Below are 23116 nucleotides of genomic sequence, written 5' to 3' on the forward strand. Positions count from 1 at the left end.
TGGGCTTGCTCCTAACTCACACTAGGTTGAATATTTCTAATCGAGTTGAGTGTGCTACCCAGTCCAAGGGTTTTTGTTTGTTTTTAAATCAAAGAGGGGCGTTTCAAATGATGGAATTTTAGCTGTCATTGTGGATTAAGTATCTTTGAGGGAAGTGGGTTTTTCTTTCTGAATTCCTGAAATTACAGAGACCGCTCTGAAATCAGAGGGGTGGGAGAGCACCCGCTTCTGGAGGAGCCACTGTCCCGACTTTGAAGAAGAGGGGGGTCTGCCCTTGGGCAGCCCCCTTCAAGACACTGTCTGGCAGGCCCCAGCAGAGGGTCTGACGTGCACCCCATGCCCCTCCCAGATGTGGACGAGTGTGTGGAGGGGACGGACAACTGCCACATCGATGCTATCTGCCAGAACACCCCGCGCTCGTACAAGTGCATCTGCAAGTCTGGCTACACGGGGGATGGTAAACACTGCAAAGGTGAGGCTGGGAGGGCACCCGGACCAGAGGGTCCTGCTGGGGTGGGGTGGGGAGCAGCGCCTGGCTGGCAGTTGGCTGTGCTGTGCGTTACACTAAGGCCTGTGATTCCCACTGGCATGGGGAGGGGGTGGAGACGGGAGGAGCTGTCTTTTCCCAGAGAGAGCTCCATTTTCTACTTTGCACAAACCTGGCTGGGTGGGGGGGGATCAGAATCACAGGACCGAAGCCTGAGGTTGCCTGACATTAGATTCTTCCACCACATCTGCAAAAGGTGGGAACAGGCAGTTTGCTCCAGGGGAAGTTCATACTGTAAACAAACACACCTTCCCCTCACAATTAAAGCAACGCAAATAAACAGTCTTGAGATGTTATTTTAAATTTATGACCTTCAGTGTTGATAAGGTTTCAGTGGACAAGGTACACTCATTAATTCCTGGTGACATTATAAATTGGAAACTGATTTCGTCATACCTAGCAAGACTCCTAAAAGGCACTTACACCCTTTGACCCAGGAATTTTGCTCTTACTCAAAGGAAATTCAAAGAAACAAAATAATATATGGGAGAAGATAGCCTTTGATGCTTTATTTATGATAGTAAAATAACTGGAAGGAATGTAATGATAGAGAAAACACAGTGAGGATACAGCAACACAGTGGACCATTCTGCAACCACCTGTAGAGGAGATGAGGAAGCCCGGATGCAAACACGTGAAGATGTTGGACTCTCGATGAAAAGAGCGAAGTGCCAGATGGTTTGTAGGCTGTGAAAGTCACTACGTAAACACACACACACACACACACACACACACAGAAGGCCATTTATGTTTTAAAAAACCACCACAGGGCTGGACAGTGGGGGGCGCCCGGACGGGCCCGCTGCCTCAGCTCCCCTTTGCCCACAGACGTGGATGAGTGTGAGCGAGAAGATGACGCAGGCTGCGTGCACGACTGTGTCAACATCCCTGGCAATTACCGATGCACCTGTTATGATGGGTTCCACCTGGCACATGACGGGCACAACTGTCTGGGTGAGCAAGGGGGAGGGGATGTGGGTGGGGGTGTCTGGTGGGGAGGAAGGTGTTTTCAGCATTTCCCATTTTCCAGGCAAGGGGGGAAAGTGACCACAAAGCTGCAAAATAGAGAACAAGGTCTGTTTCCCCTTTGAGACCGGGTACCGAGGGTGAAATCACCCTGCTGCTGGGTAAAAAACAGCAGAGGAGATGCTGCCAGAAAGTGCTCCCAAGGCAAGGGCCAGGAGGCACGACAAGAGTGGGCTTAGCCTCAGTGAGTGGAGCGTGGTGGGAAGGTGACTTGGCTCTAGACAGCTGTGGCCTTGGGCCACTTGCTAGCTGTGTGGTCTTGGGCAAGTCTGCCAGTCTCTGGGGGTCTCAGCCTCCTCCAGGCCCTCTGGGTGAATCGCCATGAGAGGACATACATACAGTCCTAGTACATCCTGGGTGCTCAGTACTAGGAGGAACGTCGTCGACGCTGCTGATGCTTCCCTGTGCCCTGGGGAACCTCTGACCCTCACAGGCTGGTTTTCCTCCAGCTCTTCCTGAAGTCTCCAGGCTCACCCTCTCCTCACTTCTGAGGCCTCAATCTGACCTGATCTCCTTTGTCCCAGGAGCTGCATCAGAGAGAGAACCTCCAGGGAACTAAACTCAACTCTGGTTTCTATCATTTGCTAGGACCACATCAGATTCCTCCACCAGTAGAAAAACAGAAGCCCATAGCATAAAAAGATTTGAGCTATGAACCCAGGGGTCCTTCCCCAAATTCTTTCTCTCTGGTGCCAAAACAGACATAAGACACTGGAAGAATAGAAAACCAGGAAGGGAAGGAAGAGAAGCAAGAGGGATGGTGAGCAGAGAAGCAGGCTAGGCTCCCTCCCACCCCGAGGCCCCGTTGGCCGAGGAGAGCCTCCTTACTGCAGAGCTGCCTCTGAACCCAGTCACATTCCAGCCTTGGCCCAGGCTCACAGGTTTCCACTCCCAGCCCAGGCCTCTAGGCCCCAGGTCCTGCCGGGCCCCTACCCTCAGCCCCGGCCACCTCTCAGCACTGTGGCTACCAGGGAAGGGCCTCGCTTTGTCTGCCCCGTCACCCGTGGGGGCCTCCTTGGGAACTCCTTTGGACGGACAAGTTGTAACACTTGGGCCAGGACGGTGATTTGCCTACAGGACCATGAACATCAGCTTCTGACTTCCTTTGGTTGCCTTTGACCTCTCTAGGCCCCCGATTCTCATCAAGTCTTGTTTCCTTATAAAACCACCCAGAAGATGAGAGAATGAGTAGGTATGGAAGGGGTCGCTGGGGGCAAAGGTCCATCTAACACTGTCCCTAGGGTTGGGTTCAAAGTCTCGACCTTACCTGTGTCTTTTAGGGGAACCGTGAGGAAGTCATCCATGCCCTGGGTGGCTTCAGCCTGCCCGGTGAGGACTGTAGGAAAGAACTGGGCCAGAGCAGCGCAGTCCCAAGGTTGGGATAGAAGGCGACGAGGAAGGGTGGTGTGCAGGGTGGGCAAGAGCGAGAAGACAGGGATGGGGAGAAATCACGAGTGTAGCCACGGAGGGGTAGGGGCAAGGGAAGGCACCTTCCAGGTACACCTTCCTGGCTCTCCTAACAGGTGCATCTCTCAGGCAGGAGCCCGCTGTATCTGGGACCCTCGACCCTTGGCCAGAAGGGGAAAGGACAGAGTTTTAGGGCTCAGCAGAGAGGACGGGAAGAGAGGGGCAGAAGAAGCCCTCAGGGGCCCAGATTCCAGCTGCTCCATTTGGGAACCAATCTCCTTCAGGCCTCCTGGGCCAAGGAAAACTGAGAAGGGCTGTGGACTTGGGAGGGCAGTGGGTAGCATAGAAACCGAGTCCAGTATTGAAGTGGGAGCCCCAGGATGAGCTTGGCTCTGGGACCTGGGGGTGGTGATTTTGGGTGGCGATTAGGGTGTGGCCTGGCAGCTCTCCCCTGACCCTCGCCGCCAAGGCACCAGACTTTGTTTTATTAAACCAAAATAGGAGAAAGGCTAGGGACTGTGGCAGCAAGCCCAGGCACGGGGGGAGGGGCGGAAGGACGGCCAGTGGCCTGTCCACAGAAATGGACGCTGCCTCGCTGACCTCAACACCATCGCCATAGCTCTCCCTGCACGTGGAGCCATTTCCCAGGTTCCCGATGGCCAGGCTGGTCAGCACAGCCGGCTGCCCCGGTTCCCCACCCCATCCAGTCTCCACTCGTCATCTCTGTCCTCCTCCATCTGCCTTCTTTCTCGGTCTCCTCTGCCTCAGACTGAATACCAGTGGGGCAGGGAACCGGGGGGCGGGGAGGGGGCAAGTCTTCACCTAAGTATGCTGTGCTCAAATGTCCCCTCCCTGCTGCTGAGCCCCCAGCTCTGCCCTCTTAGAGTGGCCTCTTCACGAGCAGGGGGGCCTGAGCTGGCGCACCGGTGAGAACTGCCTGCCTCAGGCTGGGTGCCGGCTCGGGGACGAGGGGAGGTGGGTGCGCTCCACCCGGACCCCGCCCCGCGCCCCAGGGCCTCACCAGCCGCTGTCCTGCACAGATGTGGACGAGTGTGCCGAAGGCAACGGCGGCTGTCAGCAGAGCTGCGTCAACATGATGGGCAGCTACGAGTGCCGCTGCTGGGAAGGCTTCTTCCTCAGCGACAACCAGCACACCTGCATCCAGCGGCCCGAAGGTCAGCCCGTGCCCCGGGGGCGGGGGGCTGCACGCCCAGGCTCCCCTCCCCGTCTGCCTGGGCGCTTTTCCTCAATGCCCCTCAGTTTCACTAGCCCTTCCGCTCTGGTCCCTCACCCCAGCACATCTAGGGGCGCCGTGAATAGACGCCCTGTCTTAGAGCAGCAGCTGGGGGGGGTTATTTGGGGTCGGGGTCCGTGTGGGATTGATCCTGCTGTGGGGCGTCCCCGTATCCAGGCCTGAGGTGAATCTCACCCCTGATGAGCTGTAGATGGCTGGGCGCTGAGCAGCCGTTGTCCGAGAGGGCCCGACTGGTGCTGTATCCCTTGGACTGGAGCGGGAGGGTCAGGAGGAATAGTGGGTGTGTGTTGTCTCTCTCTGGGGCTCCCCGCCTAGACTGTGACATTTCTGAGGGCGGAAATGACGCCTTTACACCTCCAGAACCCGATACACTGTCTGTCCTGTATGTTGTGGGAGCTTAGGTATTTGCTGAATAAAACCGTATAATAATGATCTGTGCCAGTTACTCCCCACTCATACGACGTTATTTATCTCCTTCCCAGTTTAACTGCAAACTCTTTGAGAAAAGAGGTCGTGTGTTATATTTTATCTTGTAGATGGGTCCTTCCTAAACCCTCTCAGCACCTCAGACGGTACTAGGCAATGGTTTGACACCGGATTTTGGTTGTTTGAAGGGGAGAGTGACCATGTGCTTTTCTGGGGGTTAGGTGGCCCTATCTGTACATCAGTCAGAATGGCTTTGAGCTCTTCGGGCAGGACAGGGAGCCTGTGAGGAGGAGTCGGTCCCCTCCCTGTCTTGCAGCCTCACTGGAATTCTCCCAATTTCCTGGGCCCCAGCCATCCTCTGCAGTTCCTCTTCTCTAGGCGTGCAGAGGTACAGAGCATCCACCCCGCTCCTCTTCCCTTTTAGAAGGAATGAACTGCATGAACAAGAACCACGGCTGTGCTCACATCTGCCGGGAGACACCCAAAGGGGGCATTGCCTGTGAATGCCGCCCCGGCTTCGAGCTCACCAAGAACCAGCGAGACTGCAAACGTGAGGTCACGGGACGGCCGGGGCGGGGGAGAAGGGGAGACAGGTGGCGTGCAGGGCCGCGCAGCAAGAGGTGGGAGGGAAAGGGAGAAGGGGAGAGGCAACCAGACGCGAGGGCCAGTAGCTGTGTCCTGGAGGGAGAGCCGCAGGGCCGGGGGAAGGCCGCTGACAGGCGCCTGCCCTCCCACAGTGACATGCAACTATGGAAACGGCGGCTGCCAGCACACCTGCGATGACACGGAACAGGGTCCCCGCTGCGGCTGCCACGTCAAGTTTGTGCTCCACACCGACGGGAAGACGTGCATCGGTGGGTGAGGCCCATGGGGAACGTGGTCCACCTGTGACGGGGGACGGGGACGGGGGTCCTTGGGCTCCAGGGGTGCATGAGGGGCCCAGGTGCTGGGCGCAGGACGACTGGTCCGTGAGCTGAAGACCCAGACAGTGCAGGTCAAGATAGGGACACCTCCGAGAGACCGAAGGGCTCCCTGGCCCTCTTCTTCTCCTCCCCTACCCGTTGGTTCCGCTGCCCTGCTGCCAAGAGCGTCGGCACCCTCTTCATCCAGGATCAAGTGTTGCCCAGCTGGGAGTAACAGGCAGAGGCACTTGTGGGCCAAGGCTGTGGCAGAGGACGGGGCGGAGAGCTGGGGCCATGCAGGATTAAGCCTGAGCAGAGGCTCTGCTTGTCCAGTGGGGTAAGATGGGGGCTGTCACAGCCCACTCTCCCCACCGGGGCCAAGTGGAGACAGAGTGCTCTTTCCTGAATGACCAGCCCTGAGCTGACCCATGGGGCTTCCTGACTTCCGGTGTCTTCTTCCTTCGTGTACTTTCTCTCCCTTCCACTCCCCGATTCCTCCTCTCATGCCCTCGTTCCAGTGGGGCGCCCTCTCAGCTCTGCCCGAGGCCTCCCTTCCTCGCCAGCTCCTGCCTTCCATCCCTCGTGCCCTGGTGTGGGGCCTTCTTCACACCCGGATCCCTTTTCCTGAATTCCTAAGCCTGCCTCACCTCGCACATCTTCAGGTGCATTGGATGAGCTTACTTCCTCGAGTTTGACTCCTAATTCCCGACGCCTTTAAGTCTTTCGTGAAAGCCAATCACTATGTGCTCACAGAGTGCTGGGAAAGGTGATGGGACCAGTGAGCCCCTGGAGAAGTGGGAATGAAAGGGAAGAGTTAGCCAGGCAGGGGTGAGCGGCTTCTGCGGGCACAGGCCTCCTGGGTGGCAGGCAGTTCGTGTCGTGGCTACGGCATGTTGGGGACGGGGAAGTGTGAACACCAGAGTCAGTGACATTCCGCTTATGAACCAGACTGCCCCCCGTTGCACCCCAGAGACCCACCCCGTCTCTGCAGACAGCACCAGCCTCTCCCCAGACACAGGAACAGGGGAGCAGGTGTTGCTCTGAAGGGTCTCCCTCAGCTGCCTGCTGCACAGACCTGCACACACACTTCTAAAAGTTCCCTAATGAAGAGTCACCTGCTACCTGTTTTCCTCTGAACTAACTCTTCAAAGACCTTGGAGCTTTTTTAGGTCTTCCTGTTGCCTTCTCTAGGCTGATCGTTCCAGCTCCTTTCATTTTTCCCTCGTGAATCTAATTCTGCTTTCCAAACCTCCCATCTGCCCCTGGATACACTCACACATCACCAGTCTCCCTAAAGCAACGGCATGCAGTCCCCAGAGGGAAAGCTGCATGTATCGGGACAGAGCTAGGGGCCCCTGGGTGTGTGCAGGGGGGGGGGGTCCCTCTCAGCAGATGGTCCTGGGCACAGCTGCTTTTGACAATTCCCCTATGAAGCTTGAGCTCTTCCCTAATGCAAGACTCATTCTGCTTTCTGGGCCACGGCCAGGTGAGGCAGCAGGAGCAGGCGAGGCTGTCCTAAGGCCCACGGCCAAGTCCATCCCGCGCTCCTCTCCCTCTCCCCCAGCAGAACTTACATGACCTTGCCCCGCATCTCATTTTTCTCCCCAGCCCTGGTGGGCGGAAACTTCATTGTTTGAGGCCGATGGGCCTCTCAGATCCCGAGGGGAAAGAGCGGTACAGCGCGGCAGACAGTAGGCGCCCTTGGGGGTCTGGCAGCTCCGTAGGATTCCCAGCCCTGCCTCTGGCGTGCAGTGGTGCTGGGCCCGTGATTGCCCCTCTCTGAGACTTTCCCGTTAGTCACTCAGGCCCCTCGAGGTCACCAGGCAGCAGACGGCTGGGGAGTAGAGTCTCGGAGTCTCTGGGCTCATCCTACGGGGACAGTGGTTTGGGCCTGCAGGGTGGAGGCGTCCGGGAGGGGCTGGGCTCGGTGGGCCGCAGTTGCTCCTGCCCAGCGTCTAAACAGCTTTTTTACAATGTCAAACAGGGGAAAGGCGGCTAGAGCAGCACGTCCCCCCTCAGGCCGTTTCTAATGGTAAATATGTCTGCTCTCTCCGCGTGCTCTCACCGGCTTGCTAGGGGAAGGGCTAACCCGCCGGGGCTCCCACTAACCGCATGCCCCCCGGGCCGGCCTGACCGGGCGCCAGCCTGCGAGCAGGGCTCCCCTGGCAGCCTGGGCACTGGGCCTGCTGAGTGTCTCCAGAGCCCCCGGGCTGGCCCAGGAACCTTCGTGTCGGTTTGTCTTTCTTTGATCCTGTTACTTTCTCTCTCCTTCCTCTGTCTCCCTTCCTTCCACCATCTCCCTCCCCCACCTTCTAACACCTCACCCCTGCCCAACCATCTGCCCCCTCCCTTCCTCTGCTTTTCACACAGCTGAAGACCCAGCAGCTCTATCTTACCCATCACGCCCGCTGCCCCACCTCAGGTAGGGGTGGGTAGGGCTGGAGGCCGCCCCTCCCGGGGCTCCTCACCCACAGCAGCTCACAGCTCCAGCACCACCGGTCTTCCTCTCCCACCGGGATGGTGCCGAGCAGGACGTGTGAGTTCAGACAGCCTGAGTGTTGGTTCTGGCTCTGCCACCTTCTGACCGAATGACCTCAGGCAAGCTTCTGTCCTCTCTGACCTTCCCTCTTCTGTAAGGTCGGGAGGATGAGTCCTCTGTAGGGTTGCTGTGCTGACCAAGGTAGTGTGTGAGAGGAGCTAATAAGCTCCTGGCGCAGAGTCAGCCCAGAGTAACTGATTTTAATGCTGTGGCCTGAAGAGCCAAGGGCTGAGGCCGGGCCCATAGCTGTCCCATGGGGGCGGATGGCTGCGCCCAGCGTTCTGCCCTGACCTGAGATGGACACTGAGCCAGCTCTGCTACTCCCTGTCCTGGATCCCTCAGAATCAACCGTGACTTGGCACAGGATCCGTTCCCCTCTGCCTGCTCCAGGGCTAGGGGACCTCTTTTTATGCTAAGAGCATCCTTGGGGGATTGGCAGGGTTTGGGGCCTGAACTCAAGGCTCCCTCCCAGGTTCCTTCCATGACCTTGGGGGACCTCGGGAGAGACTCAGGTGGGAGTGCCACATCGGAGCTCCCACTGTGGCTGCTCCCAGACCTGAGCGTTTGAGGGGCCAGGGCGTGGCCAGGCCCCCACAGGCAGAGTTGGCCTTCGATGCCCTGGCCTCGCTGGTCTCCTCGGTGACAAGGGTTGGGCCGAAGTTTCAGGAGTCAGAAATGGTAGCACTCTCTCAGTCAGAGATGGTGCCTTTCTCACTCAGTTCCCGGTTCTGAGAACCACTCTCCTCTGGTCCCTCGCGGAGGAGGCCTTGGGATTTGGTCTCTGTAACGGGAGAATTCGAGGCGGCTTACACCTCCTCCACAGTCCCTGCGGCGGGGCCTTGCACTGTTTGAGCTGATGGCTCACCTCACACTCCTCTGCTATTAAAGCTGCTTTTCTCCTGCTCCGAATTCGGAAAACAGGGAGAGTGACCCACCCATACACCCTACTCTGGCCTCTCGGCAAAGGGAAAGCCTGCCAGTCACGAGAGGGCAATGGAAGAAAGGGCTCTGAGGTTCTCCGACTGCCTGACCTGCCTTCTTTCCACCTTCCCTCTCTGACTCTTCCTCTTTTGCTCCCTCTCCTCCCCTCCCCGTTTGAAAGTAAAACCACAACACGCCAGCCTGTCCCCATCTGGTAGTGTAAGGAAGGCTTGCGCGGAGCTGGAGGCAGCCGGGAAGGGGCTGGGGCCTGATGGTGTGCGGTCTTCTGAGGACGAGCGGTCAGCTGTGGGACCGGGGTCTTTCTCAGACAGCTGGGCAGGGAAAGGGGGAGATGACCTGGTGGCCGTCAGCTGTCTTAGGAGCCACCAGGCTCACTCTTCCCGAGACCGTGCAACCGGGAGCCCCACCCACCAAAGAGATAGACTGCTGAAAGAGGGGGCAACTCCTGCCTGTCCCTTCTTACTCCCTGGTAGCGATTGCTCCCATCCCTCCTTGCGCCCTCCCCTCCCCACCTCCTCCACCCCTTCAGCACATTCCTGCCTGACAGCTCTGGCTTGTACCTGCCTCACCGCTGTCCACCTTGTTTCAATCAAGTAGGGGGCAGGGACGTGGACTGCTTGGCTGCACTTGTGAGGGGATGGGGGCTGGGAGCCTCCGCTTCATGCTCCTTCTGAAGCGCAGGGAGGCAGCCGAGGCCTTCCCTCCTCCCTGTGGCCTCTGTGCTGTCCATCACCCTAGAGTCTGGGGCCCCTCCAGGCCCAGCGATAACCGGGTTACCACCCCCCGCCTCCCTCCCAAACAGAGACGTGTTCTGTCAACAATGGGGGCTGCGACAGCAAGTGCCACGACGCGGCAACCGGTGTCCACTGCAGCTGCCCTGTGGGTTTCATGCTGCAGCCCGACAGGAAGACCTGCAAAGGTGAGGGCTTCCAGAGGAGGAGCGCGCAAGAGCGAGGGGCTGACATGGGGCCCCTATTTCCGGCCCAAGCCTCCTGCACCCCCTGGAGACTACTTGGTTATGAAGAACTGAGGTCCTAACTAAGGCTGGTCTCCCGTCCACCTTCCCCGTCACGTTGCAAGGGGCACCGAAGTCTGGCCCCCCCCGCCCCACACTACCTTGTTTCCCTGCTCTCCTGCCTACCCCCAGGCACCCCGGCCCTCTTGGTTAGTGGACGCGCCCTTTGCATTTGTCCCTGGGTCTGGAAGGATATTTGAGCCCTGTGTGTGCATCACGAGTGTGTTCATAACCTTCTTACCCACATTCCTCGGACCTTCCCTGGGACAACGCGGGCCTGCTCAGAGGGAGAAAAGGACGCCAGTTGGGAAACCGATGCTGGGGCCTGGCTCCTGGGGTCCGACCCCAGCTTGCCCCTTATTAGCTCCATGGTCCGGGGCAAGTTACCTAGTATTTCTGGGCCTCAGTTTCACCAGGATGACTGTGCTTGCGGAATGTTGTAAGGATTACATGAGTTACACATGCACTTAAATACAGTACTTAGAACAGTGCCTGACAGATGATGGGCGCTTTGTGGGAGCTGTGACTATGGTATAGTTTCCCACTTTGCCCATTCTGTTTCCCCTCCTTCAATGAGCCAGGCCTGTGGGAAAAGTTGGAGGAAAGGGAAGCCATACTGAAAATAATGATTCATCGGCGCTGTGTTCCTTGGTCACAAGGGGTAGGGACTGGAAGGAGGTCTGGGCTCATTCTTTGTGTCTTTTGGCCCAACAGCTGGCAGAGAGGACGGGGGAGGGCTGGGGCAGCAGGTCAGACAGCCAGAGTTGAGAGGCTTCCTGCTGGGAAGGACTGTTGACAGGTATGCTAAGAGTGAAGTAGAAGGCTGCCCTCTCCGCCCGCTCCCCCAAGTAGGGGTGAATAGCCTGGGTCCTGTCTGCCACCAGCTTGGGGAACTTGACCTCAGGAAGGAAGCTGCTCACCCCCACCCCCCTTCCCTTCCTAGTGCTGAAAGCTGCCTCAGGCCTGAGTCTCTCCAGACCTCTCCCAGCCCAGCCCCCTGCCTGGTCCCCACCCCTCCCCCGTCAGCTACCCAGCCTCACTGGCTCCTCCTCTCTGAAGAGCTGCTGCCCCTTTGAATCTCCACCTCACCTGCCCTGCTGAGCTCCTGTGACAGGTGGGGGTGGGAGGGCAGGAAAGGAATACACCCTATCCACCAGCCCTTCTGGGAAGGGCCACTGGCAGCAGAGTGAAGGGTGTGGGCTAGCCCTGTTGGGCAAATGCCCACCCACTTCCTGCTCCAGGCTGCTCACTGAGGGCCTGACTCTGGTTCCCATTTGTCCCCTTCAAAGAGGACTCAGCCTGAGGGGAGAGAGGTGTTACTAGTGGCACAGGTCCATCCCTGAATAGGGAAGAAATGGACAGGGGAGAGCGAGAGAGTCGAAGGGCAAGCTCGGCTCTCCTTGATTCAGTCTGGGCGGGCTGGCTTTGCCCCCAGCCTTCAGTATAACCTTTGATCTTCTCTACCCCGTCCTGCTTCCCCAGACATAGACGAGTGCCGCTTGAACAATGGTGGCTGCGACCACATTTGCCGCAACACAGTGGGCAGCTTTGAATGCAGCTGCAAGAAGGGCTATAAGCTTCTCATCAACGAGAGGAACTGCCAGGGTGAGTAGACTCTGGCCGAGGGGAAAGCCCTGGAGAGGCTCTTGGGGTGGGAGAGCACCAGCCCCCCTGAGTCTGAGGGAGTCAATAGACACTGGGGAGAGTTTCCGAAAGCAGTGTCGTGCTAACAAGCCAGTGCCTTCCCCTGCGGCCCAGCTCTGCTCGGGCGCACGTGGCTTGGCTAGGGTCGAGGGATGGGGCCCACCCCCATTCATACCCTTGGCAGCGTCTGACGTAACCACACAGGGGGGCCCTGATCTGTAGGCTCTTGTAGTTCCTGATTCCAAGGACTCCGAGTGGAGGCAGCAGGGGTGGTGGGTAGGCCTCGCTGAATCGCTGGTCCTGGAGCTGGGCCATGAATAGGGACTTCCGATTGAAGGGGCGAGCCACAGTTTCTCACTTGGGCCCTTCACCTGAGCAGGGTCCCGGGACTCCAGGGTCAAGTCCCCCAAGACAGATTCCGTGGCTCGAACCTTTGCTTTTCCAGATATAGACGAGTGCTCCTTTGACCGAACCTGTGACCACATGTGTGTCAACACGCCGGGCAGCTTCCAGTGCCTCTGCCACCATGGCTACCTGCTGTATGGCGTCACCCACTGTGGGGGTAAGCCGGCAGATCCGGACCCGCGGCCATCGGGTCCCTCTCACCCTTCAACTGAACAAGCCCCTGAGCTGGCCTGTGGCTGTGGGCAGCCCCCAGGCGCACGTGCCATGTCTGCGCCCGTCATATGAAATGGAAGGGACTAGGACAACTGGGAATCAGGTCTCAGGGAAGAGATAGCATCCTGCCTGCAAAACGCCTATCCCCCATCCAGATGACTCCCATCCTCGGCTCCCAAATGACATCCCCACTAGCTGGTGGGAGTGGGAGTCTTTAAAAATCAGCCTCGGCAGAGATACGGGAAGGAGGTCTTAGGTTTGAGCTCTTCCCGGAACAGCTGTAGGAGTCATCTCGCAGTGCCTGGAACTCTAACCAAAGGTCCTTACTCATTGCCCACCCCCTGGCTCCTTCTCCTCCCCCACCATTTGTTTGTCTGTGTCTCCCTGCTCCTTCCCCCAGATGTGGATGAGTGCAGCATCAACCGGGGAGGTTGCCGCTTCGGCTGCATCAACACTCCGGGCAGCTACCAGTGTACCTGCCCCGCAGGCCAGGGCCGGCTGCACTGGAATGGCAAGGATTGCACAGGTGGGCAGCACCCTCTGCTGGCCCCATCTGGAACTGTAGTTTCAGGGATCCTGGAAAGTGGGGCGGTCCTCGTTGAGGAAATATGAGGTAGCAGGGGGTGAAGAATGTAGCTCTTTGAGTTAGAGACATGAAGTTTCCAGTAGATAACCCACTAATCCCTTTATCTATTACAATTACAATTCTGCACGTAACTAATTCTGTTCCTCCAAAGTAACTGACTGAAGGGGAGGGCTGGAACAGAAGGCCCTCTCCTCCTCAGGCTCCTCTCCCCTCCGCAGAGCCCGTGAAGTGTCCCAGCGGTCCTGGTGCCTCGAAAGCCATGCTCAGCTGCAACCGGTCTGGCAAGAAGGACACCTGTGCCCTGACCTGCCCCTCCCGGGCCCGGTTTTTGCCAGGTACATAGAAGAAGTTACCGGAGGGCTGGTGGGGAGGGAAGACAGCTCCTCTGCTTCCCGTGGAGACATCCAGCCAGTGAGGGTCATGGGGGCCAGGTCAGAGCTGTGACAGCCCCCTTCTCTCAGAGTCTGAAAACGGCTTCACGGTGAGCTGTGGCACCCCCAGCCCCAGGGCCATTCCAGCCCGAGCTGGCCACACCGGGAACAGCACAAACTCCAACCACTGCCATGGTGAGCGCCGGCCCAGAGGCCAGTTCCCGCCCTGCTCTTGCTTACTCACCCGTTTCTCTCCTTCAGTAACTCCCTGGGCCTTGCTTTTTTCTGGATCCCCTTCTTTGCTCTGTAATTCTCCAGCCCTGCTGCCTTGCTCCCTCTTCCCCTAACATCTGATTGCCTCGGCTTTCATAATCCCTCTCCTCCAGCCAAGCCCCTGGCTTATTGCCCAGCGTCTCAACACCCTCTGCAGCAGCCCTCACCCCCACGGGGCCCCCAGGCTGCGCTGAGCTTCTACCATCTCTCTAGAGGCTGCAGTGCTGTCGGTTAAACAGCGGGCCTCCTTCAAGATCAAGGACGCCAAATGCCGTTTGCACCTGCGAAACAAAGGCAAAATGGAGGAGGCCGGCAGAATCCTGGGGCCAGGTTTGGACTGGGGACCCCACTCTAGTAGGCTGTCTGCCCACCAAACCCTTCCCAGCCCTCAGCTCCTCTGCTTAGTGCGATCTCAAAAACCCCACTAGCGCCCTGAGCTCTAGAAAGAGCAGGGGCAAAGGCAGATGGTAGGCACAGAGCCTAAGGAAGTCCTAGGGTGTTCTCCACGCCGTTTCATTAGCATCCTAGACTCAAAGCGCCTGGAGATAGTTGCAGTCAGAGGTCTGGGTGGAAGAGTGAGAGCTGGGAATGAGGACTTCCCGTCCCCTGGGCTTGACAAGGCCTTTCCCCCAGGTGGTGCCCCCTGCTCTGACTGCCAGGTCACCTTCATCCACCTCAAATGTGACTCCTCTCGGAAGGGCAAGGGCCGGAGGGCCCGGACCCCTCCAGGCAAGGAAGTCACTCGGCTCACCCTGGAACTGGAGGCAGAGGTCAGAGCCGAAGAAACCACAGGTAGGCCTGGGAGCACTGCTGGAAAGAGGGTGGAAAGGGGGAGCTGAGCAGAAATTGGGAAACCACAGGTCTCAGCAGCAAGGGGGAGGGGCGGAGCCTGGACTCAGGGCAGACCCTGCCTAAGACCAAGCCCAGGAGCCAGTCCCCCTCACCTCTAGCTCCCGGCTTCAGTTCCCTTGCCCTCCTGCTCACGGCCACTTTCTCTCCTTCTCTGACTTCACACCACCGTGCGCCACCAGCTGGCTGTGGGCTGCCCTGCCTCCGACAGCGGATGGAACGAAGGCTAAAAGGGTCCCTGAAGATGCTCAGAAAGTCCATCAACCAGGACCGCTTCCTCCTGCGCCTGGCGGGCCTTGATTATGAGCTGGCCCACAAACCGGGCCCTGTAGCTGGGGAGCGAGCCGAGCCGGTGGAGGCCTGTAGGCCCGGGCAGCACCGCGCTGGGGCCAAGTGTGGTAAGGGAGCTTGCTGGGATATAGGGGAGTACGGGAGTGGAAAGGCCCGGCTTGGGCCTGGCTCAGAGCAGAACACTTTATGGCCTCAGTTGCGTCTCTCAAATTGTGAGGCAGCCAAGACCCTCCGGCCCATCATCCTCTGCTCCTTGGTCCCAGGCTGCAATCTAGAAGGACACCACCAATCCTCCTGCACGTGGCTTTGGCCCCTGATTCTTCCGAGCAGGATTCTGTTTCCAAAGAGATTCTCCTTACATCCGGGGGAGTGGGAAGGGGAGTCCCAGGCCTGGGTGGTGGGAAATAGGGGGTGGGGCGGGTGGCTAGCGCGGCCGACTCTCCCTCAGTCAGCTGCCCGCAGGGGACGTATTACCACGGCCAGACGGAGCAGTGTGTGCCATGCCCAGCGGGCACCTTCCAGGAGAGGGAAGGGCAGCTCTCCTGCGACCTTTGCCCTGGGAGTGATGCCCACGGGCCTCTTGGAGCCACCAACGTCACCACGTGTGCAGGTGCCAGGGGGCAAACACCGCAGAGCGGGTCGGGTGGGCACTGGGACGCCCGTGGCCGTGGGGTTTCCCAAGGGCAGGCTCAGGCTCCAGGCCACTCTCCTAGTCAACATCCTGTGTGTGTGCCTCTGTCCCTGGACACTGGGTGACCCCAGAGGGGTGACCGGGACCATCCCCGTCAGAGTCGGGCCCTTGGTTCGTTGCAGGTCAGTGCTCACCTGGCCAACACTCTGTAGATGGGTTCAAGCCCTGCCAGCCGTGTCCACGTGGCACCTACCAACCTGAAGCTGGGCGGACCCTGTGCTTTCCGTGTGGTGGGGGCCTCACCACCAAGCACGAGGGGGCCATCTCCTTCCAAGACTGTGATACCAAAGGTGAGTGGGCCACTCACCCCACTAGGGCGCCCTCCCGGCCCCCAGAGTAGACCCAGGTTTGTGCACCATCTTCCCCAAACCAAGAAAGGCCCGGCTGCCTGACCGCCACCGCCACCTTGCTCATAGGACCCATCCTGACCTGCCACAAGCCATAAGCCTGGGAGTTGGGAACTGAACAACAGTGCCAAGGCCCTGGCTGGGTAGCTCGGTTAGTTAGAGCAGCGTCCTGGTGTGCCGCGGCTGCGGGTTCCAGCCCCGGTCAGGGCGCACACCTATGAATGCGTAAATAAGTGGAGCAACAGATGGATGTTTTCTTCCTCTCTCTTCTCCCTCTAAAAATCAATAAATAAAAATTTAAATAAATAAGCAGCAGTGCCAGTTACCCGTCTGCCTCAGAGAGCTGGCGGCACCTCCCCCTCAACCCCGCAGACAGGTTTCTGTGCGGGCTCAGCACTGCTCCGTGCATGGAAGAAAAGGATCGGCACTGTGGTAGCCGCTCTGTCAAGTTCGTTTTCCCCTGGCCTTAAACTCTGGTGTGGCCAGGCAAGGCTGGGCTCTGGGAGGGGCTTTGGTGCTGGGATGAGCGTGTCCTGCCCATCCTGTGCCCCAGAACTCCCACTTGCCTGCCACCTCAGTGCCTGCCTCCCCCACTCCTGCAGTCCAGTGCTCCCCTGGGCACTACTACAACACCAGCACCCACCGCTGCCTCCGCTGTGCCATGGGGTCCTACCAGCCCGACTTCCGTCAGAACTTCTGCACCCGCTGCCCGGGAAACACCAGCACTGACTTCGATGGCTCCACCAGCGTGGCCCAGTGCAAGAGTATGTGGCAGGCCAGCTGCAGAAAATGGGTTGGAGAGGCCTGAGAAACACGGGCATAGGGGGGAGCAGGATGGAGGAAGTAACCCAGCAGGGAGCAGGGATGAGAAGTGGATGGGCAGGAAAGCCTCACCCTCCATCTCTCCAACCCAGTCAGTCTCAGACCATTTGCTGGGCTGGGCCCTGTAGCATCCTCTCCCTGGAACCAGGTAACGGGGAGGCAAAGGCAGGTGAGGGGAGACGAGAAGGTACTAAAAGGGCAGGGGGGAAGGTGGCCCCAGAACGTGGAGAGTAGATGGCGCGTCTGATTCCCACTTCAGGACTCTGGTTTCCCCGCCCCTTCCCCCGCTGACTGGCCCTCTCTTTCTTGCCCTGTCCACTGGCGCTGGACTGCAGATCGACAGTGTGGTGGGGAGCTGGGTGAGTTCACTGGCTACATCGAGTCCCCCAACTACCCAGGCAACTACCCAGCCGGCGTGGAGTGCGTGTGGAACATCAACCCCCCACCCAAGCGCAAGATCCTTATCGTGGTACCCGAGATCTTCCTGCCATCTGAGGACGAGTGTGGGGACGTCCTCGTCATGAGAAAGAACTGTGGGTGGCTGCAGAGCTGGACCAGGGAAGGGCAGTCCAAATCCGGCCGGGAGGGAGCGAGAGGAAGGACTGGAGCGGTGTGGCAAGGGAGGCCTGGGGAGGGGAAGAGCTAGCGAGGGAAGCAGCGATGGCGCTCCCTGTTCAGTGGAGAGCAAAGTTAAGAAGGCCAGCGCTGGGACTAGAACTCCAGTAGTGTTAGATGTGCCGCTTTCCTATTTGAGAGCTTTTGCTGTTCCATTCATTTAAATGTCAACTATCATTCACCATGTGAGTGTCCGGGTGACAAATAGGGTTGTGGAGGAAGTGCAGGGTGGTGGGAGACTGTGTGTGTGTGTGTGTGTATGTGGAGGGTGGGGTGGGGCGGTACGTGCCCAGAGCACCACCTGTCAGCACGACTCCCTCTCCCCACAGCCCTCACCCTGGGGGGGCTCGGGTGGCCTGCCCTGCTGCGCTCTTCACTAGCTGCTTGCCTTCCCAGCCTCCCCATCCTCCATTACCACCTACGAGACCTGCCAGACGTACGAGCGCCCCATCGCCTTTACAGCCCGCTCCAGGAAGCTCTGGATCAACTTCAAGACAAGCGAGGCCAACAGTGCACGGGGCTTCCAGATCCCCTATGTCACCTACGACGGTGAGCGAGGGCAGGAGAGCCAGGGCGGTGGGTGAGAAACGGGAGGCTCACGGGTCTTGGGGGGCAGCCAGGGGGACAGGTAGAGTTCCCACCCCTGAGCTTCTGCCCTCGGTTGACTTCGCAGAGGACTACGAGCAGCTGGTAGAAGACATTGTGCGAGACGGCCGGCTCTATGCGTCTGAGAACCACCAAGAGATTTTAAAGGCAAGTGAACATGAGCAACAATAGCCGACATTTAGTGAACATGTAACAACGGGCAGCCTATAGGCCATGTGCTCACATGAATATTCTCATTTGATATACACAGTAGCTCTATGAACTAGGTATTCTCATCATTCCCACTTTCCGGGTGAGAAACCTGAGGCACAGAGAATTACAGAAGTTGCCCAGAGGTAAAGCTGGGATTTGAGCCCAAGCCCATCTGACCGTATGTCACCCACACCTCGGGGCAAGAGAACGGAAAGATGAGGAGGTGAAATTCTCCCTACCTCTTCCGTCAGGAAATACAGGGGAAGTGCGGCATAGAAAGATGCTTTTGTGTAAGTCCCCTCCTTCCCTTACTCCTTCCTCGGCTCCCACAGAAATGCATATTAGTGTAGTGTTTCTCAGAGTTAATAGAGGTCAGCACAGACCTCTTTCAAGGGAAAATAAAGGTTTCCAACATTGAAGAAAGGACTAGACACCTGGGTCTTGTGAATCCCAGTTTGAGGAAAATTTTACTTAAGAAACTACAGTCCTAGTCACAGTCCTTTGTAAATTATTAATTTAAAAGAGGTTTGTCTTGCCCTGACTGGTGTGGCTCAGTTGGCAGAATGTCGTCCTGCAAAGCAAAAAGTCGCCGGTTCAATTCCCGGTCAGGGCACATGGCTGAGTATGTGGGGATTTGGTCCCTGGACAGGGAGTATAGTGAGAGGCAACTGATTGATGTTTCTCTCTCACATTGATGTTTCTTTCCCTCTCTTTCTCTCTCCCTTTTCTCTCTCTCAAAGTAAATAAATATTTTTTTAAAAGAAGTTCGTCTCTGCCCTGGCCAAGTGGCTCAGTTGGTTGGAGCCTTGTCCCATGCACTAAAAGGTTGCAGTTTTGATCCCTGGTCAGGGCACATCCCTAAGTTGCAGATTCAATCCCCGGTCAGGCGTGTGCAGGAGGCAACCAGTCAATGTTTCTCTCTCATATCAATGTTTTTCTCTCTCTTGCTCTCGCTCTCTCGCACTCTCTCTCTCCACCCCCCGCCCTCTAAAATCAATAAACATATCCTCGGGTGAGGAATAAAAAAAAAAAGATTTGTCTCTATGGTTACTAATTTTTGTATTATCACCAAAATAAGCGACAGGAGCCCTGACCGGTGGGGCTCAGTTGGTTGAGCTGAACGAAAGGTCACCGGTTTGATTCCTGGTCAGGGCACATGCCTAGGCTGTGGGCTCAGTCCCTGGTCAGGGTGCGTACAAGAGGTAAAGGATCGATGTTTCTCACATCGATGTTTTCCTCCCTCTCTTTCTCCTTTCCTTCCCCTCTAAATAAATAAGTAAAAATATTTTTTAAAAACTAAGGGACACGATGACAAAGGTCTCCTCAGAACTTACAGAATGCAAAGAATTTTTCAGCAGTGCTTTTTAAACTTTCCTTAAAGCATCTGAACCCTTGCTTCAAATGTGTTGTGGAACTCCAGTGCATAAAGTGGTAGAGCCCTTTGACAGAAGTGAGGGCGGGAGACTGGAAGCCCCACCTCTCATCCTGAAAATTGCTGGCGCAAGGGAAGGACACTGGCCTAGAAGCCAGAAGACCTGGGCCCTGGGGCGCAGCGCCTGGCACGGAGTAGGCTCCACACGCCCCGCTGCTGGTACGAATGGGCAGCTCAGGGAAGGCCTCTGAGAAAAGACCCGGATGAGGCTCAGGACTGCCTGTCAGACAGCGAGGAGAGGGGTGGCCTAAGCTAGGAGCACGCGAGCAGTGTGGCAAGGTCCAGAACCTCGGTCCAGAACCCCGAGAAGGCCAGTGTGGCTCCGCAGAATAAGGAAGAGTCGAGGAGGGACGGGAGAGAGGACAGGGCACAAATCACACGCAGCCTATGGGCCATGTAAGGGACCTGGCTTTATGGAAAGTACCAGAGAAGTGTTTTAAATGGGAAAAGAACATGACCAAATGAACAATGTTTAAATGTCACTCTGGCGGGTGCCGGGGAGAGCCGCCTGTAGAAACAGGGTAGGCAGAAGCGTGGACACCAGTTAGGGGGCTCTTGCAATGGTCCAAGTGAGAAGTGGTGGTGGTTCGGACAGGCTGCCAGCTGTGGAGGCAGCGAAAAGTGGGCAGACCCGAGTACGTTTTGAAGGTAGAATCAACAGGATTTGCTGTGGCTGTGAGCACAAAAGGAGGCGAGGGTGGCTCCAAGGACTGGGACCCGAGCGATGGAAGGACAGGGCTGCCACGGACTGAGCTGTGGGATTCGAGAGGAGCAGGTAGTGGGGATGGGAACCCAGCTCACCTCTGAGTGTGCCCATTAGCCATCAAGAGGGGCTGCTGCTGAGTTGAGGCTGGGGTTCCTCTTCCCGTCACTGATGCTGACATTGCCGCCTGCCATCCTCTGCAGGACAAGAAGCTCATCAAGGCCTTCTTTGAGGTGCTGGCTCACCCCCAGAACTATTTCAAGTACACAGAGAAGCACAAGGAGATGCTGCCAAAATCCTTCATTAAGCTGCTCCGCTCCAAAGTTTCCAGCTTCCTGAGGCCCTACAAATAGTACCCCTATGCCTGAGACCCAGGTTTTGAAGACCCCCACACTCCTTAGCCCTCAGAGCCGGCAGCCCCCACCCTCGGAATGAGGAACTCTCTCCTCTGTTTTCAGAGAAAAAAAAATCACTATATAGACCAAGAACTCTCCCTTTCTGTCTCTCTAGTTTCCTTTCCCTATCTCTCTGCCTCTCTCTCTCTCTTTCCCTCTCTCCTGTTTTTCCTTTTCCTACACATTCCCTGGAAAAGCCTTTTAGTACTGGCTCCGTTCCCCCTGAGGGGTGAAGGAACAGTACCCACTCTCCTGCCCAGCCACACTGCCTATTTTGCCATCTCACATCCCTAACCCCGTCAGCTTGTAAGGGTGCTAGAGGCCTAAAAAGTGGGTCTCCTGGGGAGTGGGGAGGGGGAAGAGGGGCTTCTGCCATTCTAAGGTTGTGCCTTACTAGTCTGGAGCCAAAATCTCCCCTGGCTGTGCCCTGCCCCCCAGGGGATTCTGACAGCCCGGGGTTCTGCCAAAGAAGCCTTTGACTTACAGGCTCACCGCCAGCACTGGTCCTCTGGGGCACGTGGCTTGAGCCCCGGACCACCCAAACGTCTGGCTTCCTTGTCTGTACAGCTCCTCCACTCCTTCCCCCTCACATCTGCCCGGGGTCCAATCTGTGAGGGCTCCTAAAAGGCTCGCAGCAGGGGGCTAGTGGACACTGGCTGAATGAGGAAGAGCAGCAGGCACGACCATGGTGGAAGCGCTGCTTCGCTCCCAAGAGAAAGACTCTAAAACTCTGCAGGACAGAAACCAGGTTCTGAACCATCGCCAAGAAAAGGGGAAAAAAAAAAAGAAAGAAAGAAATTGTATCATCTAAAGGACTCGACTACAGAACAACTGGAAGCCAGCCTCAAACACAAATCCCTTGTCTTTCCCTCTTCCCTGGCCCAGCCATTCCCTCACTCCCACCCAAGTGCTCCCTGGGGGAGCCCCAGCCCCCTTGCTAAACGTCGCCCATAAAGAAGCGTGGCTGCTAAGCGGAAGCCAGCCTGGGCCTTACCTCAGAGTTGTCTTTCCCTTGTAGCCCCAGATGGCTTGTGGGCTCCACCAAAGAGGACCCCGCTCTGCAGCCAGCCCTGAGCCACCTCCCTCCGGCCCCAGGCAGTGGGCAGCAAGAGGAACGTGTGTGCACTTGGCAAGCCTTCTGCCCGCCCTGTCCACGCCTAATAAGTGCAATCATTTTGAGTCTTTCTGTGTTGTCTAGAGGGAGGGGTTTTGTTTCCTGGTTTGGTTTTTGTTTCTTTCTCCTCTATTAGGACAACCCTATTTATAGCTTCCCAAGAGAGAAGAGTATATGTTGGAGTGGAAGAAAAAAGGTTTTTGAATCTCATGAACTTTGAGTGCTGGAGCATCCGATCTCTCTCTGCTCCTCAACCAGTGGCCATTTGGACTCCCTGAGCCCTCAGTGCGGGCAACCCAGGGCTGTAGCTCAGAGGTACCTGATGTGTAGGACAGGAATTCTGGGGACTTCATGAAGCAGAAAGAGGAGGGACAACCCTACTACCCCTGTGCCTCTCCGTGGATTCAGCATGGACCTCGTGATTGTGCAAGCTGATGGAATAGGTCAGTGATTCCCCACCCCAGAGGGAAACCTCCATCTTCCCTGCCGTCATCCTGTCTTCCCCTGGTGTACACTGGAAGAGGACCAGGACAAAACCCCTGGGGATGGGGCTGACTCGGCCCTGAGGCCAGAGGCAAGGCTGAGGAAATCACGATTTGGACAGTCATCGGGCATCAAGTTGTTTGCCTGACCTTGGCCATTCCCTCTCCCAGTTGACTTCAAGCCTAGCTTCCTGACGTACTGCTTTTCAAAAGGAAGAAGAATCAAGTCCATGACCGAGCCCAGATCCTGCACACACTCCACCCACAATCCACCACGGCCTGTAAAATCATTTTCCATTTGCTACTGCTAGTTCCCCCAAAGCTATAGTGTTATTCAGTCAGAAGCTACCAATTGACTTGTAGTGTTCGAGTCTAAGTGATTGTCCCAGGCTATTGCTCCCTCAGGAGACTCAACACTAAATAAAAGAGCTTGACCTCCTACCCTTTCCCCAGCTAGTAGCATTCACCAGCCAAAACTGCCTTAGGGCATAGGTAACCCGTGGCACAGCCGGATCCCCTGGTACCCGTTAGCCAGCCAGCAGTGTGGCTGTTAGGGGTGGAGTGTCTGGCTGCTTTTGCCTCTGGATCAAAGAGGGAGCTGCTATAAAGATCCAAAGTGGCTGCCTCCAAGCAGGACAATGGTCATTTAATAGAAATACCCATTCTTCCCAGGAAATGCTATGAAAACTGCCCTAATCAACTTTGGCCATCCTGTTTCTCCAGCAGAAGCAGCTAAAATAACTGATTCCTCTCTCCCTATCATTGGCATCTCTCTCAGCCAGTTGGAGTGCTTCCCAATTGATGCCTTTAGGGTCTGGCTTTGCCTTGCCGTACATGTACAAACATACTCCCTCCAATCTTATTCCATGGTTTCTGGGACCTGCAGATGATTTTCACAGTATGGCAAGTATAGACCTCGAGGCTTCTTACTGATGTCAAGCAAGACGGATCCTGGTGAGCAGTGAAGACCTGCTAATGTCCACCAAGTTTAATTTAGGTTCCCCGAGTTGGTGCTGCGGGGCAGGG

The 23116-nt window shown here is 57.1% G+C and overlaps 1 protein-coding gene and 1 long non-coding RNA gene across 6 annotated transcripts in view; one reads left to right on the forward strand and one right to left on the reverse strand.

Annotated features, from left to right (window-relative positions):
* SCUBE3 (signal peptide, CUB domain and EGF like domain containing 3) overlaps positions 1-21475 on the forward strand; it is a 33808-nt gene extending 12333 nt beyond the window's left edge. The window contains exons 2-23 of one of the 5 annotated variants that reach the window (XM_053914179.1): positions 350-472; positions 1376-1501; positions 4021-4155; positions 5086-5211; positions 5399-5515; positions 7548-7595; positions 9847-9963; positions 11542-11664; positions 12149-12265; positions 12722-12847; positions 13126-13242; positions 13369-13473; positions 13765-13881; positions 14185-14343; positions 14583-14798; positions 15140-15301; positions 15505-15672; positions 16332-16493; positions 16887-17084; positions 17563-17715; positions 17840-17919; positions 20303-21475. In XM_053914179.1, coding sequence (XP_053770154.1) covers positions 350-472; positions 1376-1501; positions 4021-4155; positions 5086-5211; positions 5399-5515; positions 7548-7595; positions 9847-9963; positions 11542-11664; positions 12149-12265; positions 12722-12847; positions 13126-13242; positions 13369-13473; positions 13765-13881; positions 14185-14343; positions 14583-14798; positions 15140-15301; positions 15505-15672; positions 16332-16493; positions 16887-17084; positions 17563-17715; positions 17840-17919; positions 20303-20452 — 2945 coding nt within the window. In that variant the 3' untranslated portion in view covers positions 20453-21475. The remainder of the gene's footprint in view (positions 1-349; positions 473-1375; positions 1502-4020; positions 4156-5085; positions 5212-5398; positions 5516-7547; positions 7596-9846; positions 9964-11541; positions 11665-12148; positions 12266-12721; positions 12848-13125; positions 13243-13368; positions 13474-13764; positions 13882-14184; positions 14344-14582; positions 14799-15139; positions 15302-15504; positions 15673-16331; positions 16494-16886; positions 17085-17562; positions 17716-17839; positions 17920-20302) is intronic. The other 4 variants (XM_053914180.1, XM_053914183.1, XM_053914182.1 and 1 more) reach the window with 4 other exon arrangements.
* Positions 19801-21624, reverse strand: LOC123479494 (uncharacterized). Its single transcript, XR_006655134.2, has 3 exons — positions 21489-21624; positions 20198-20352; positions 19801-20069 (listed from the first exon to the last, which is right to left on the reverse strand). It is a non-coding gene; the product is annotated as an uncharacterized lncRNA (long non-coding RNA).
* Positions 21625-23116: the final 1492 nt, after the last annotated feature.

Source organism: Desmodus rotundus, chromosome 11, assembly GCF_022682495.2.
Source record: "Desmodus rotundus isolate HL8 chromosome 11, HLdesRot8A.1, whole genome shotgun sequence".
In the NCBI taxonomy this organism is placed as follows: Eukaryota; Metazoa; Chordata; class Mammalia; order Chiroptera; family Phyllostomidae; genus Desmodus; species Desmodus rotundus.